The sequence below is a fragment of the Geospiza fortis genome, unplaced genomic scaffold, assembly GCF_000277835.1.
Source record: "Geospiza fortis unplaced genomic scaffold, GeoFor_1.0 scaffold114, whole genome shotgun sequence".
NCBI classification, from domain to species: domain Eukaryota; kingdom Metazoa; phylum Chordata; class Aves; order Passeriformes; family Thraupidae; genus Geospiza; species Geospiza fortis.
In genome coordinates this window covers 240342-258387 of record NW_005054383.1, presented here as the reverse complement: position 1 = coordinate 258387, position 18046 = coordinate 240342, and the positions used below count along the sequence as shown (strand labels likewise).

The following is an 18046-nucleotide window of genomic DNA, read 5'->3' as shown; positions in this document are numbered from 1 at the left end:
GGGAAAGAAGTAATTGAAATACTTGTCTTACATTACAGTAAAATAAACGTCCTGAAAAGTAAGCATCCTGGTTGCTGATGCCATGAGTATCCTAAGGATCAGAAAGTAACATAGGCAAGAATGGCAAAGGGGCTGCACTTTCATGCAAAACCCCCAACTGGATTTATTTTCAGAATAAACTAGTAACAGCACTCAAGGAAGGAACAGAATAGGTAGCACTGCCTGACAAAATAAAATACCTAGAGAGAAAGCAAGCCATACCAAATTAGTTTCTGTCCTTGAAAAAAAAAATAATTTAATTTCTCTACTTATTTTTACAAACAAAATTAGGAAATGTTGGGATTTTTTCATTATTGGTAAAAAACCCCCAGCCAACATTTCAGCAAAATACTCAGTTCATCGCAGACTGTACCTTTTAGCTGGCCCTTCTCAGGGGCAGCCAGAACAACTTTCATTCTTACCTGATGACTGTCTCACCTAGTGCTGTAACAACCAGGCTATGGTCTACTAGAATCATGTCTGCAGAATGACCAGTCTTCCCACTCAACTTCACCTGTTAACCATTAGCAAATAAATACATTTACAGAAGGTCAGAGGAGCACACTGAAGGACACTGAGCATCTGAACTGCACGGTTTGGCTAAACAGTAAAAATATGAAATTAACTAGACCTATCTGTCAATTCAGACATATTCAGATAGTAAATTCAGATGATTCTGACAATGATCACCATAAAATGCATCAAGACTGCAATGTATAAATTTAATAAAAGAAACCCTGGAGTGGGTTAATTAAGTAGATAAGGAGCAGTATTTTACTCTTGCACTAGAACTTCTCTTAGAATTTAATAAAGATTCCTTTAAAATGTGAAATTCCAGATCTTACTTCTAGTCAAACATAAGTAATGATCAATAAGAAGTGGACACTGCTGTAATACACATGCGTCCAGTGTTTCTCCGTCTTGGATAAAAAGAAAAAAACATCTTAGAAAAGTGAAGGTTTGGGGTCTACCCACAAGCAGCATTTTGTAATAGCACAGGGCAGGCTGTGAGACATTTTCTCTTTAACTTCCTCTCTTAATTTCTGGAGATCCTCTGTCAGTCTTTCCACTGAGGAGACATGGGCCCACAATGGGGTGGAGATAGTTTCTTCATATATCTGAGGTTTGGTAACCAAATAGTCCATGTTCTGTTCTTCTTCTTTCCATGACATCACTCCCAATGAGTTTGCATATGACATCAGCACACTCAGTAAGAATTTCTGCTATATGTTTTGCAAACACTGGATATTTTCTGGATTAGTAAGGAATTGCTCATTATTTAAAAATATTATCTCCAGCACAGCTAATTCTCTCAGGTACCAGATACCTTCCTCCATAGTGTTCCACTTGTCTCAGCGCACTAAAAGGTCATCTTTCCAAGGAAACCTTTCCCTCACATTTGACAGGAGCTGCGTCCAGAGGCTGAGAGTTTCTAGTCCTTTCCCAATCCTGTGGTCAATACTTGCATCCCAGGACATGGATCCCAGTTGCAAAGTGTCACTACCATCTAATTTCATGTCACGGGCCATGATAGCCCAGTATCAGAGCACCCAGGTCACCAGGGGCTCACCTGACTGGAGTGAGAAATCTTTTTGCATGTCTTGCAGCTCACTCAGGGATAGGGTTTGGGTGATTATCTCTGGCCCTGTCTCTTCCTCCTGTTGTGAGGGCCCTGCTTCCTTTTCATCACTCACTACATGAACTGATTTGGTCTTGGATTTCTTCTTCTGAATACAGGCAACTGCTCTTAGCACAGGCTGCTCTTGTGGATAAGCTGCAGTTTGAATGGCCATAGTGCCTGTTGCTTTGCCTTCCTCCTCCTCCCTCTGAGGGTGCTGCATAAAAACAAGCAGTGTCCAATAAATAGTTGCCATGGTCCAGCACATTCCATAATTTTGCACCTCTCTGGAACTGCCACAGCAATTCTCTTTCAAACACTTTATCAGGGCCCTGTAGTTGTTCAGGGGTGAACTTCCAAACCAGGAGTAGAGTACTCTTTCAAAAGCTGGCCCATTTTCTCCTACATGCCACACCACTAATGACTATCCATCCCAGGACATGTTTCTGGACAACTTCCCTAGAAATCTCTGTCCTAAATCTTAACATGGTGTACACTGGACAGAGGAAACCTATTAGACATATCAACGAGGGCATGCTTCCCAGGTCACTGTGAAACAGATCACTGTGGTGGATACATAGTGCATATACGGGAGTACATGCAGGGTTAGGTATCATACCCTCACGAACACACCAAGCAACACTAGAACCAGGGAGCTCTCTACCTAAAACACAAATGGTTAGATCAAAGTTATCTCAATCCTCTTGAGCCTTACCTTGGGCACCAGTTAAATGTGGTGGCTTAACACCAGCAAAAAATTAAATGCCAAATAAGCCATGGCCCTTCTCCTGCCCCTTCCGGTAACGGAGGGAGACGTGCAGAGAGTATGGATTGAGATAATTTACTGAAAGCAAAAAGCAATGGAATAAGAAACAGCAATATGAATTTTAAAAAATATCCAAAACCAGAAGGTGCTTCAGCCACAAAAAATTAGTTTTATGTGACTGCTGAGACCAACACCAAAATGGTGGATGCTCCCCATAGGTTGCGTCTACATGACTTCCCCAGGCTCCCACATGCTGTCGCAAACAAAGGCAGTATGACAAGAGGCTTACCGCCCCTCCCAGACCAAGACAACAAAAAACAATGGCATACAGACCCTCCCAAAAACTGGGTCATCCAAGATGGATGCCCTGCTAGGCTCAGTTCCACACAAGGGCCTGCACCATTGCTTCCACCGCTCTGCCATACTGGGGGTTGATCCTACAGGTTGCTGCCACTTCCCTGAAATTCTGCTGCACTCCTTTTGGCCTGGCTTAGCTGGAATGGTCTTGGCTGGACTGGGCTCAGCTGGGCTCCCTTTGGCTGGAATGGGGGCCTTCCCTGTCCCCTGCCCAGAGTCTCCCCATTGGTGCTGCCATTCAACATACATCAGTTCTGTGTTCTGCAGTTTTCCTTTCAGCACCATATCCCATAGTGTCTCCGAGAAAACAGAAGAGGGTGGATGGCAGGGGCAGAAGACAGAGTCTGCAGGGCTGATGCTGACAACCTCCCCATGAGACAGAGCAAGGCAGAATGGTGCCCACTTAATGGGGCATGTGTGTTTTCTCCCCGAAAATAGTGATGATATAGGTGGTATAGAATAACTTAGCTGCACCTACATGGTGCTAAGCACCACCCACCTCTGCAACCAGGACAACTGGAATTTCCAATTCACTAAGAAACTGAAAGCAAGTGTAAAAGAATTAAGATAGGGTCAAAATGAAAAGAACTATGAAAAAACAGGAAGAAAATATGAAAACCATCTTTCCAAGTTCAGTACCACATCATTCTATTCCATTTTTAGATAAGCTATTTTTGCTTCCTCATCAACATATTATCTGAGAAACAAATATGAGAGTTGATTCATTTGAAAGCAAAATAGTGATAATCAAAAAACAAAACAAACTTATAAAGAATAAATATTGCAACTTTATCCTGTAGTATGACTCTTACCTTCATGAGCTCTTCTGCTTCTCCCTCGGGAGAAACTGCATGTAAAGACAACTGCAGAGTCTCTGTTATTACAAGTAAAACATCTCTTTCCTCTAGCAACAGGAGCTTTCGGACCAGACTGTCTGTAGACAATACCTGCCTTGTCTTCCCTTCCTCATTCACATAGTGCACAGAACCTGTAGGACAAATAAATCAGGTGCAGATTTTAGCTGACATCTTTTAGCTACAAAAGCCAAAGTTGATGCTCTCTGCCTTAATAAAACATTCCTCAAGTGCTGAAAATGTAAAAATAACAAAAATTCTTTCATTTTCTAGTTCCTCTCAGGATAGACAGTACAATAGCTGACCAGAGCAATAAACCAAAGCATATTTTTCCCCATTTAGAAGATCCAAAGGGGAATACTTTAAATAATTTTAAACTGCAAATAAACTTTCTGTATGAATGATAGCGTCTGAAATCTTCAGTCTTGGAAAAAAATCTGTGAAAGAAGAATGGCAGCTAAGAATTGGTTCAATTTACAGCAGAGTTGAGATGATGGAAAACTGTGGACCTGAAGTTCTTCATTGCTTAGGAAACACTGCACCACACACCAAATTCAGCTTTAATCCATAATTTGACTGGCAAATGGGACAGTGTTTTCCTAAAAACACTGACATCGGTAACTAATGCACCCATCAACATTTTAAAAGCCATTATAATGTCATTAAGTTGTACTACTCTATAATCATAGAATCACAGAATCATTAAGGTTGGAAAAGACCTCCAAAATCATCAAGTCCAACCTTTGACCAAGTAGTACCACACCCAATAACCATACAGTGAAGTGCCACATCTAGTAATTTTTGAACACTTCCTGGGATGATCGCTCCACCACTGCCCAAGGTAGCCCGTTCCAATGCCTAACAACCCTTCCTGCGAAGAAATTCCTTCCACCAGTCTGCCCTCCCTTGGCACAACTTGAAGCTGTTTCCCTTTGTCCTGCTCCTTGCTCTCTAGGAGCAGAGCACAAATCCCCACCTGCCTGAACATCAGGGAGTTATGCAGAGCCAGAAGGTTCCCCCTGAGCTTCCTTTTCTCCAAGCTGAGCCCCCTCAGCTGCTCCTCATCAGACTTGTGCTCCAGACCCTATTCCAGCTTTGTTCCCTTCTCTGGACACACTCTAGCCCCTTAAGGTCCTTCTTGTCATGAGAGGCCCAGAATCCAGGTGCCTCAGCAGCATCCAGCACAGGGGGTGCTCTCTGTGCTGGGCCTGTGGCCACTCCATGGCTGATCCAAGTCCTGTCCTACTGCTTTATTTTCTCCCTGCAATAAAACCCTGCATAGATATCCTCATCTTCTTAAATCACAGGACATTTTGGTTTTGAAGGGACTTTAAAAATGAATCTCTTTTTAATCCTCTTGCCATGGGCAGGGACACCTCCCACTAGTCCAGGTTGCTCCAGCCTCATCCAACCTGGCCTTGAACACTTCCAGGGATCCAGGGGCAGCCACAGCTGCTCTGGGCACCCTGTGCCAGGGCCTCAGCACTCTCCCAGGGAACAATTCCTTCCCAATATCCCATCTAACCCTGCCCTCTGGGAGTGGGAAGCCGTTCCCTTGTCCTGTCCCTGCAAGCCCTCCAAAGTCCCTCTCCAGCTCTCCCAGAGCCCCCTTAGGCACTGCAAGGGGCTCTGAGCTCTCCCTGAAGCCTTCTCTTCTCCAGGTGAACACCCCCATTTCTCCCAGCCTAACTCCAGAGCAGAGGGGCTCCAGTCCATGAAGCATCTCCATGGCCTCCTCCGGACTCATTCCAACAGCTCCATGTCACCCCTGTGTTGATAACCCCAGAGCTGGAGGCAACTCTGCAGGTGGGGTCTCACCTGAGTGGGGCTGAGGTGCAAAATCCCCCCCTTCCCTGCTGCCCATACTGTGGGATCAGCCCAGCACACAGACTATTTCTGGGTGCCAGCACACACAACTGGGGCATGTCCAGCTCTCACTCACCAGCACCTCCAAGTCCTTCTCAGGACATTTGGAAGTTAGAGCAGATCATTACTAGACTAAAAACTGAGTCCAAAATACATACACTCAAACCAACCCAAGCAATGAATCTGCTTACAAGGAACAGTCAGACAGTATCATTTGATTGAAATTTGAGAAATACAACAAGGAGGCTGTCTTGGGGTGACTTTATAATACTGTATCCTTTATCATCTGCTTTATGCCCAGACACAGGTTCTGTAACTCAGAGCTAGGTCTGAGAGAGGGGGAGAAGCCAGGGGAATTCTTCCGTCAGTTTGTGTTCAAACACAGACTCTTCCCCTGGTCTTTCTCAGGAGAGAAGAGAGTTAAATTCTTTTGCTTGTAGCTAGCTTTTTTATGTTAGCTGAGTCAAGAAGTTTTTCCCAGGACTGTGGCTTCTTCTTCTGGAACTGTTCAACTTTGCTCCAGTCCAAAAAACCAGACCATCACAGGGAGTCCCACACCGCGGCCCAGTGGGGGGAGGCTGCAGGGACACCCGGCTCCGGACCTCGGGAGAAGCCAAGCAGGACTCTAAAATCCACCAGCTTTCTCTGCAGCAAGAAGGTTTTCATATCTAACATTATTCATTCTTGTTCCCGTGCTGGCGTGCACTCTCTGTGTTAAATTAACAGGTTTTTTCCCTTTTCTTCAAGAAATTCCTTTCGTCTGATGGGAACAGGCTGCGCCGCAAACTGGCCTTTTTTTCAGAGGAGACGCCCCTTTCAGGACGTTTCCTCCTAACTTGTCTCAAACCGAGACAGAGGCCCAAGCCAAGGACAGCACCTGCAGGACACACAGCCTGTCCCTAGATGGGGCTCTGCACCATCACAACAGCGTCTTTGAAGGTGAGGACGGAATGGGCACAGCTCCCTAAAGCTTCTCTCCTCGTATCTTTATGAAACACCTTGTGTCCATTTTCCATTTAAATGGTACCCTTCTAGTAAAGAGGCTTGTATTCACACATTAAAAGAAGGTACACTGCAAACCAACCACGCAGCTGGCCCATGCCCCTCCTGCAAGCTGTACTGGTGCTGTACTGGTGTAAACAAGGGGTGTCAATTTTGGTACGACACTGAATCAAATTGTAACGGAGCTGCAGAACCAGCATAACTGAAACGTTTTCAGAACAGTTAATACTTGAATCAACAGGATGACTCGAATCACCTACCAGAAACACCCATTATGCAACTTCTCACACACATTTTGGCTCCAGTTCAGAGAGAGCAAATTACAGAGAGATGGCATCACAAAAAAATTTGGGGTGGGAAGAAAGTTAGCTTAGAGCAAACTAGTACCCAGAAAACTAGAAAGGATAGGAAAAGACAGGGAAGAGTAAAAGGCAAGGAAGAGGAAAATACAGAGAAGAAACACTATTAGGCAGCAAACTAAACAAAACAGATTCTCAGACTTTTTGTTGCTCCGTAAGACTGAAGCATCATTTCAAAGCATGAGAAAAAAGTGAAAAGAAAATTGAGAATTTAAGATGTATGTTTTAGCAGAATTTGCCTATTTATAGAAAAAAGAACCCACAACACATGCATTATTTTGAAGCTTTGCACAAAATCTCTAACACTTGTGTGTTAGAGATTGTTTTCCTCATACTCACTTCCTCGGAACCTGACTAACCCAGTACCTCTGGTGACCTTGTGAACAAGACCATCCTGAAGATAAGATTTCGGTAGTTTTATTCATTTCTTACCAAACATTCTACAACTCCTATAGAATACTCTACCCTATTGAGTATATTAATATGAGGGATATATGAATATACCCAAGACTATCATGCACTGAGCTATTTTGAAGCTCTAAGGAAACAACTTCCCAGCCAAATGGAAAAGTGGTTTTGCTCTTACCATCTGTCAAAGAGATAAAGAAGGAGAGTCCTTCCTGGACTGCTCTTTTCAGAGGCAGTCCTATTCCAGCTTTCTTCCAGTTAAACATATCCAAGGCTTTCTCATCACCGCTCACAGCTGCTTTTGCCAGCTGTACAAAGTCCCTGAAAAGAGAGATACTTCATTCCTAATTCTTTTCATAACAGTAGTTTCAGTCTCAAAGAACAAATGAGAAGTTAATAAAGCATATTGTATAAAGAGAACAAATATTTCATACACTGATTGAAAAAAGGGCAAACTCAAAAAGATACAAAACAAAATTTCAATATTAGTTTTCATTTGCATTGTTTCACCTTTTTTTTCAAAACACATCACTATTTTTTCAGAGATGTGAAACAGAAAAGCCCAGACAAGGAGAACTCTTATTTTTCACTACAGCTGCTTCCTATTTCTTGCTTGGACAGGAAAGAAATAATAATGTTTAAGAACTGACTTTTAATTTAATTATTTTTGACAATAATATAATGATAATTGTGTTTCCAGTGTGTTTATGGCTTTCCACAATCAGCAATATTTCCAATTAGAAGAACTAAGACAGAAGAGTCAAGAGTAACCGACAGATGATGTGGAGAAGAGAAAGAAGACCAGTTACTGCACACAGGACACAGAGCCAGCTATCAGAGTGGAAGAAGAGCTTGGAAATATAGGGCAGTTAGGAAAAGAACGTTTTTATATATATTTTAAAATAGTCCATTTGTGGGTAGGACTTTCTTTCTGTGGAACAAGACAAAGACTTGGTCTATCAGAGCTCTGATGGGGCCAATACTCACTCGCTAGGAGGGGGTGGCCGAAAGACACAGTGCCACAAGCATTTCCCATACTCCTGCTTAACCAGGGCAGGACCCTGCACTCTGCCCCTATGGTCCATTTTCCAGAGACACAAGACACCGTGCTAGAAAAAGACAAGTTAATTCATTACCCTTTGCACACAGATGAGAATTCAGACTCAAGCTAATCACTGCACATAAAAATAAATGTTTTATTGATAGAGCAACACCCTTCCTTTTGTTTAATTGTCACATACAATTACGCCCACTTAAAACTAAGCCACAGGGAATCAAAGCTATCTTTAACATTATATTATTTGCTCCCTTAAAATCAAATTATCTAAAAAAAGCTTGTTGGCCCTATCCTTTCTTAGTTAAATCACACTGCCAGAGCAATTACATGCAACAGTCTTAGTTTTCTTCTGCAAGTAGCAGATGTAAATATTTGTCTTGATAATGTCCTTTCCACATTCTTTCTTGAAAGTAGTCTGATAGCTTATTTTTTAGCAATTGAAATAAAGGATAGCAGAGCATATGCATCAGTAAGTGTATATAAAACTGATGTAGATGAGCATGGGTATATGATTAGACATGTAAAGTCACAGGGTGTAGAAAGACTAAGGGCAGAATTTTTTAATTTCTGGAGCTTTCCTCCTCTTTCAGAGCAGACATTCAAGAGCTTACTTTTAGAAAAATCAAGAACTTACTTTTAGAAAAATAATCTAGTAACTAGAAAAATCATATATGCTAAAGAAAGGAAGTCTGGTTAGCCAATTAACTCAACAGTGGTCAACACAGGCCAGCCCTTGAGCCTGGCACAGGTGCTGACATAACACACCCTGCAGTGCCAGCTCAGGAGCAACAAACCCCTGGTGACTGAAAAGAATGGAGACAAATTCCAACAAACTGACTTACAGTATATCCTCACAGTTGGAATGCTAAGATGATTATTTATTGTTGTTGTTATGCTAGTGCTTATGAAACCAAATTGCATTTAGGAACCTTCCTTGTAAGCACTACATTAAAAAACCCAGCAACAATTTTCAATATCAAATTCAATCTCATTTTATTTCATTAAGATAGACAACCATAAAGTGGTATTAGAATTTGTTCTATTTTTATTTATTGTTTTCAATGAAGTATCATCCTTTTCCTGGAAGTGGTAGCAGTGGTCACTTATTCTTCACAATTCTAACTAGAAGCCAGACAAGATGCAGCTGAGGCCTTCCAAAGTAACATTTCCTTCTGTTTTTCCTAAGATTCAAACTTCTAACTTCTTTTCAACGGTAAGATGGCAATAGTTATACCATCCAAAACTGTTTAAGTGCTATGTGTCTGCAGGTTAAAGAATGCCACTCAGCTATGCAACTGTGACACTGCTGTACTCCTGTCCCAAGAGGATACTTGCAGTTCATAAAATGTTTGCTAGTTACCTCTGAAAATCACAGGATCCTATGAACCAACCTTGTTGGTTCCTCCTCTCACTCTTCCATCAGCTTTATATGCCACCAATTTCCAAGGATCCCAACTAAAATCACCTGCACCATTTATAACCTGGAGGAAAAGCCTGCAGCTTTCTAAAGCTGCTGACCTTCGTTCTACCTCCTTCTAGATATTCCAGCCTGTATCTAGATACCTGACTTGCACAATCTCAATTCTTAGTTAGAAGCACGTGAGATTAGAAACTAAAAAGGCTCACAACCTCTCCTAAGTCACACTGGAAAGGATGCAGAACTCATCTGTTTTCAAATGGTATTTTTAAAGGACACAGGACATTGACCTTATCATCTATCTAAATGTCCTTTCCAAATGGAGATATTCTCTGATTCCATCCTGTAACTTCCCAATAATTTTTAAAAACATAAAGCTTTAGTTACTTGGTATGAAAGCAATTTGCCTTACAAATAGGCTTTCATTATAGAAAGCACCTAGATCCTCTGTGTGATCAAAACGAGGAAATCATTCATGTTCTTTTTACTTAAAACAAAATAAAAGCTTCTGATTTTCACAGTATCCTATTCCAACCGTATGAAGTTATTTTCAAATAATTTTCTTGCATTTCAGAATGTACAATGACAGAAACCCTACTGAAGATAGGATCATAGAATACGCTCAGTTGGAAGTGACTCACATAGATCATCAAGCCTAACTCCTGGCCTGCACAGACAACCCAACAATCCCACCCTGTGCCCGAGTGCTAGTCCAAAGGCTCCTGGAGCTCTGGAAGCCTTGCAGCTCTGAGCTTTCCCTGGGGAGCCTTTCCAGTGTCCAATCAGCCTCTAGGTGAAACAGAAACTTAATCAGGATCCAAATATTTATCTTATTTCTAAAGAATTTCCTCTAATATAAGCAGAACATGATCCTGGCAGCACTCACCTAATGGAAGTTTCCTAAAAATAAACCCTCATGGGAAAAATATTAAAAATAAACGTATAAACTATTGGATAATATGTAAGAAATGAAGTATATCTCGGCTGCACCTCAGACCATAGCATAGTGACACTGGTTTGAAATCAATTTGAAAAGTATTTTGCTCATAAATGTAAGTTCTGTCTATATCAATGCATTGGCTCATTATGATTAAGGCCTCAGCTACACTGAGATGTGTCCATCTTTCGCCTGGGAAGAATTTTCTCTTTTCTAATAAAGAAGATTATAAATTCTCCTTATTATAAATTTTGAATTTCTGCATTTCTGTCAAATGCAGCAGCAGAACTTTACAAACAATGAATTCTAATAACTTTTCCTCTCAATAAGAATATTGGGAATTCTAACATATAGGTAAGAGCAGAACTGAAATTCTTGGGCAAGCTCAAGTTTGAATCAGGGAAAATACAGGAAAAAACCGCATTTTTTTTCTTCATTGGCTGACTCAGGAACTGGCTAAATCAGAATCTTCTATGAATACTTAATCCTGAATATTCAATAGCTACTTTCTCACTTCACTATGTAAAAGGGCAACCAGTTCATTAAGAAATAGAGTGTCACATTTCCCAATACAATCAATTTGACACAATATTAAGGCATTCATAAAACTAGGAAAAGAGAGGTTAGCATGGGTTTCCTGAGTGCTCTGCACTCAGTATGGATGAATATGTTGTAGCTGGAATTTGTTTCTCAACAGCTATTCTTGAGTGTGCCCTAAAACTTGTGCATGGACAGAAGCAAAAGAAATCAAACGGTCTATATCTCAATTATTCCATCCATGAAATAGCCTTAAACCTTCATCAACGCTCAGCACTCACTGAGATCCAACACAATTTTATTTAAAGAAAAATTACAGAATGGCAATTCTTTAGTTGTAGAATAATATTGTAGAAAAAATTAAAACACTACGAGTTTATTTTATTCCCTATCAGTTTTAATTTGTACCTAAGGAAAAGAAATTTCCCTCCCACACAAGTCTCCCTTCCCCATTAATCTCCTTTCCATGATCCTTTCCTATTACAGAGCTTCCAAGACTGTGTTCCACATCAAACCCATACGGCATTTCAGCTACTCACCCCATCCCCAGACACAAGGCAGGTACCACTTGTACTCCAGCTCAGGACTGTGATTTTGGCGCTGTGATTTGGGGGTACAGTGTGCTGCTCCTTGTCTTGTTTGTTCAGTATCAGAACTCCTCCTGTCTCCCATCCTGATGCCAGAATGGGTCTGGAAGGGTGCCAGGCAAGTAATGTGACCTGAAAACTTCTCTCAACATGGGAATCAGGCACATGTTCTCCCTGCAAACAAAAATCAGTGTGAGCTCAGCCCAGTGGAAACTCAGCAACCAAACCTTCCAATTCATAGCCCTGTCAATATCAAGCTTTTTCTCCCATATAAAGGATATAAGAAGGCTTCAAGCACATTTCAAAGTAAAAAAAAAAATTCCAGCTATTGAAAAAGAACAAAGAACATCATTAAGGACATAGAATAATCCAATGCTTCAACAACTCTTAAAGGCAGATCCTCCTTTAGGCATGGTTCACAAGAATATTTCATGCAAATTATTTAACCTCTCTAAGTATTTCTTTTTCCATTTTTTAAACTTGGATAACAATTTTTCAGAATACACTTTGAAAAGTACACATTTTATAGGCTATCGTATTAAGAGACGTGTTTCAGTAAGCCTGCTGCAGACTTAGATACCTTTTAGTGCTACTTCTCTAAATTATGCAAACCAAAGTCTTACACAAGGCTTTCGTGTAAAAGTTAGAGTATGCAAAAGAAATATCTGTCTACAGGCAGAAAATCAGTTCAGTCTTGAGGTGGTACAGTGATTTGTTCAGTTTCCATTTCTTAGTATGTTCTATTCACTTAAGAGTTAAAAAGCAGCAGCACCATGTGTTCATTTACATACACGTCTGAAAATCTCACACTATGAGAAGCAAAAAGCAAATCAGTAATCATCACAAACAAGACTTATAGACTGCAAACATCAAATTTCAAAGGAAAGATCAATTTAATTTATGAAGACCTTTTTAAAAATACATATAATGAGTGGCTGATGAATCTGTCATGTTCCGTATAGCACAGGACACAGACAGTAATTAAAACCCAGAGATACTTCAGGAGGATAAGTAAGCCTGCAAAAACAGAGATTAAAAATGTGAAGTTTTAAATTAGAACAATGATAAAGGTTGCTGAGAGTAGCTGTGTGACTTCTCACACATCTCACATCTTTGGAAGTGTTCAAGGCCAGGTTGGATGGGGCTTGGAGCAACTTGGTCTATGGAAGGTGTCCCTGCACACGGCAAGTGGTTGGGACAAGACGATCCTAAAGGTCCCTTCCAATCTAAACCATCCTGCAATTCTGTGACTCTGTATTGAGAGCAAAAGCAAAGTTGTTGATTTTTCACCTGTTCCAGGTAGATATCCACACAGCCCCCACCTGCTGTGCTGATGGAAGCAACTGCCAGGAGTGGATGAAGTGGGTGCCATGCTATGTGGGAAGGGGAGGCAACAGAATCAGGAGCATCTGTTCGATGATCCACGTATACAGCCATAAAAACAGGAGCTGTCTCAGACTGCACACCTGTACAAGGAATAAAACATCTCTATCAGGTTTGCTTATGCAGATAATACATATACGCTATTTATATTAAATTTATGTACTATATATAATGACATATATACGGGTTAAAACAAGAGGGAAAATAAAACTACAGCATTATCTTGTTGCATATACTACACAGACATGACAATGTCAGAGTGGCATTTAAAAATAAAAGGAGAAACATGTAGAGTCACAGTGTGCATAAGCCAGTACCAAGTCTCTCACCAGTGGCTTGTGCTAGCCTACTTCAAAGGACTCTGAAATAACTCAGTATTTACCAGAAAGCTACTTCCAGTAGCTTCATATCCGAAGATGTTAATTAATGTACAAACTGAACTCTTTTATGTTGTTAAGTCTCATGTCTCGGCTTTCAAAGTAAGTTTCAACAGTTGTCACCACTTTGGAGCTTGTACTGTTGAAATCACACTATCTGCTATTTATATTGGAACTGTTACCAGCATTTGAATGAAAAAAGTAAGTGCTGATGTTGCACAGTAAAGAACATGAGAACAAAACCCTTTTCAGTGTTGTGGGTCAGAAATCAAGGGCATCAGTAATAATTTGTAATAATTTATACACAGACATGGTCTTTGGATTTGTGTCATGGGATTCAGTCAGCTCAGTTTCAAAACAAAAACAGCTGCAGTGAAACACCTCAAATTCCTAGCAAATAATCAGTGAGTCATAGAGTTCAGGGGGTCAACTGGCCCAGCCTCCCTGCACAAGCAATGTCTTCCCAGAGCACATTGCATAGGATTGTGTCCAGACAATTCTGGATATGCCCAATGAGGGAGACTTCACATCCTCTCTGGGGCAGCCTATTCAGTGCTTAATCACCCCACAGTAAAGAAGTTCTTCCTCATATTTAGATGAAACTTCCCATGTTCCAGTTTCTGCCCATTGCCTCTAGTGCCATTGCTGAGCCCCATGGAGCACAGCCTGGTCCATTCTCCTGAGCTTTTCCTGCAGACACTGACAGACAGGGATGAGGTCCCTTCTCATCTGTTTCTTCTCAAGGCTCAACAGGCCCAGCTCCCAGAACTGGACACAGTGCTCCAGATGTGCTTCACCAGGGCTGAACAGAGGGGCGGGATCCCTTCCCCAACCCACTAACAATGCCTTTCCTCACCCACCCCAGCATCCACCATCGTGGCCCCAGGGCACACAGCTGGTCAAGGACAGCTGGTGACCCCCAGGTCCTTCTCCACAGGGATGCTGCCTAGCAGGGCAGTCCCCAACCTGGACTGGTCCATGGGATTACTCCTCCCCAGGTACAGAACCCTGCCAAGACCTGGTGAAAAACAAAACAAGATCCCCAAGAAAACAACACAAACAAACATACACACAAAAAAGCCCCCAAGCATGAAACGTTTAAAAGGCTTCTGTGACATTTAAGGGGAAGAGATGTTTTCTTCTGCACAGGTAAACCATGAGTTCAGAATACACAGGCACACACATGCACAGCAGTGAGCCACCAGCCTAAGCCACCAGCATGTAAAATGGGCATCAACAGACTCTTAAGGTCTCTTTTCTTTAAATCTTCAGCCAGTGCCTCAAATAACTAATTTGCTGGGTACTTAATTTAGAAAGGTGGGCAACACTGTTCAGTAAATTGGGAATTCTGTATCTTGCCTCTGACACATACAAGGAACAACATCAACTACTGGATATGAGAGCAGACAAGAGCAGTCACCCTAAGGACAAACCATTTCATCTTCCAACAAGATCCACTCATTTTTATCTGTACAATCCTTCAAAATCCTCAGCATTCCCAAAGTGGCATTGCATGGTCCCCTTTTATCACCACTCAAAAAAAAAACCACACCAACAAACCATTCAAATAAAATTTGGAGTGTTTTTCATCTTGATTTCATGTATTTTAAAAGTTTTCTTACATCTCCAGTACTGTTCCAGAATCCTGTGCCCATACTACTACCTTACTCCTTATTTTATCTGTTTCATTTTCCTCTAAGAGAGGAAGGATTTAGTCCATATTTCACTATAAGCTTTAGATGGGCTCAAAGTTTGAAATAATAAAGAATTTCACTTCAGATTAAAATAAAAATGTAAGATGCCTAAATGAAAACAAAGCTACATTTCATATAAAATAACAGTTTTATCAAGCCATACAGCTGTAATATCTTCTCTACAGACACCATTTTCTACTTTTAGTTGTTCCTTGCATCTGCAGTTATTAATATTACTTATTATTATTCAGATATTTCAGTCTCCTTCAATGACAGAAATAAGTTTATCAAGCTTCCAAATTGCATCTCTTGTCTAATTCATTAATTTAACTTTTGGAATTAATAGACAGCAAGAAAAAATTTTCAACCAAAATTGTGTAAATTTAAAATGGCAGACTGGCACTTACTAAAACAAGACTCAGTGGTACTGTTGGGTAAATTATGGACAACCCCAAATATAAAATACTCTTCACCATCACAGTAACTACACAGAGTTGTGCAGCAGACTGCTACACACAAATAAATAAATGGCTTACATAAGTGGATTACTCAGTGGTGTAAAAATAATTGAACCAATATTCATTTTCTTGCTGTGATCTTGGGAATTCATTACTCACGTGATTACTGCTAGCTCATGCATTTAAACTTTAGCTTTGACAACTGCCTCTTCAAAAAACTCTTCAAAAAAGAAAAAGAAAACCAAGTAACACCACCTCTACAAACTATCCGGCATGTTCTGTTTTTCCAAAGTTCCAAAAAAAATTAAATTTCTGAAAAAGTTAACCATTTTGTATTTTAGAATAGAACATGACCAAGCCCCCACACTTGATCTCAAAGATCAAATTAGATACATCTGACAGACACTTTTGAAACAGCCCACAGGCAATTCTTAAAAATGGTCAGACCTCATGGAATCTCAGCATGGTTTGGAAGGGACCTTAAGCTCATCCAGTTCCAACCCCTGCCATGGGCAGAGACTCCTCACACTATCCCAGGTTGCTCCAAACCGTGTCCAACCTGGCCTTGGACACTTCAAGGATCTGGGGACAGCCACAGCTTCTCTGGGCAACCTGTGCCAGGGCCTCAGCACCCTCACAATAAAACTTTTCTTCTCACAATAAAACTACTTCTGCCAGTTTAAACCATTAGTCCTTCATCCTGTCAGTACACGCCCTGGTAAGAAGTCTGTATCCATCTTTCTTACAAGATCCCATAAAGTTCTTTTTAAGACAACTTCCTTGTCCAGCCATCCAGAAGCCACCCTGACAATCACTCTTGTGCACCACCTAAGCAGGGACCAAGGCCCCTGTGCAGCTACACCTCCATAGTCAAACCAGCTTTCCTTACCAGCGCAACCATAGGTTTCCCATAGTAGTCTCAGATGTCTGGATATTAAAATAATTTCATTTTGGTCCAATAACAAAATCACAGCTCAAGCTGGTATCTCCAAGGAGGAATGTCAAACAAAGGAACCCCTGGGCTTTTACACCCTTTCAGTTTAAGGGCAGGGAAAGTCTGGGGGTTGTCAGCTGCTGCTGAGTGCCTCTGAGTGTCCCTCACCTGGCTGGGCCACAGGTCCCCATGCTCTGTGTTATGCAGAGTCAGCAGTTCACAGCCTCTTGCTCTGGCCACCCAAAGCTCAACCTGCAGCTTGCACTGCAACTGCACGCTACAGACAACATCACACTACACTACAGACAACATTAACAACTGCAAATGACAGCAGCGAGCCAGAACACCCTGAGCTACCAGCACTGGCACTGAATGGATTCCTAAAATACTAGAAGGCCACAATGAGGTGTTCACAGAGCCTTCTCTTCTCCAGGCTAAATACCCACAGCTCTCCAGCCTGTCTCGAGAGAAGAGAGGCTCCAGACTCTGGAGCATCTCTTTGGACTCTGGATCTCTGGACTCTGTCCACCAGCTCTGTGTCCTTCCTACACTGGAGCTCCAGAGCTGGAGGTATACCCGAAGATCTCACCTGAGCAGGGCAGAGGAGCAGAATTCCCCCCTTCCCTGCTGCCCACGCTGTGGTGATGAGCCCAGGACATGGGGGTATCTGGGCTGCCAGTGCGCATTTCCAGGTCATTTCCAGTCTTTTACCCACCAGTACCCCAAGTCCTTCTCCTCAGGGCTGCTCTCAATCTGTTCATCCTTCAGACTATATTGGTAATGGAGATTGCCCAGGGCAGAACTTTGCACATGGCCTTGTTAAACTTCATGAGGTTCACAGAGATAAACACTACAGACAACATTAACGACTGCAAATGACAGCAGCGAGCCAGAACACGTGCACATATTTCACAAAATAATATCAACGATCAGGAAAAAAAATATATGCTATTCTGTCTTTGGGGACAATGCTTAAAAAGGTGCTTTTATGTTCTGTCACAGTCTTATCAGCACATTTAATCGAGGTTGATAGCAACTTGGTTTGCTGTACCTGTGGAGCTGTGGACTCATCAGCCCCTCAGTCACCACACAAATGGTGAAAGGGGTCTCTGTCCAAGATGCCTTAACAAGACTCTCTGGCAAGGTTCCCAAAGCAAAGGTCTTTCCTTTAACCTCTACCTATGAGAATGCTGGTTTTAAAATTTGAAATTGTTTAAAAGAGTCAGCCCCAGGAAAAAAAAAAAGGTAATACAAAACTGCTCTGTGCTACAAAAAGATGGTTAATGACTATGTACAATCTTCTCTAACTAATAAAACAGATGAAGCAAAAACCCGGTTGAATCCTGCACCCGCAAAGAGGGAGAAGGGGTGGGGAGCCTGTGCCAGGCAGAGCCCA

At 41.6% G+C, this 18046-nt stretch overlaps 1 protein-coding gene across 1 annotated transcript in view; it reads right to left on the bottom strand.

Moving 5' to 3' along the window:
* The window catches only part of IFT140 (intraflagellar transport 140), a 94235-nt gene that overhangs the window by 72542 nt on the left and 3647 nt on the right, over window positions 1-18046 (bottom strand). The window contains exons 2-7 of the mRNA XM_005425191.3: window positions 13095-13270; window positions 11757-11978; window positions 8257-8378; window positions 7448-7590; window positions 3593-3768; window positions 462-553 (exon numbers count right to left, since the gene is read on the bottom strand). Coding sequence (XP_005425248.2) covers window positions 462-553; window positions 3593-3768; window positions 7448-7590; window positions 8257-8378; window positions 11757-11978; window positions 13095-13241 — 902 coding nt within the window. The 5' untranslated portion in view covers window positions 13242-13270. The remainder of the gene's footprint in view (window positions 1-461; window positions 554-3592; window positions 3769-7447; window positions 7591-8256; window positions 8379-11756; window positions 11979-13094; window positions 13271-18046) is intronic.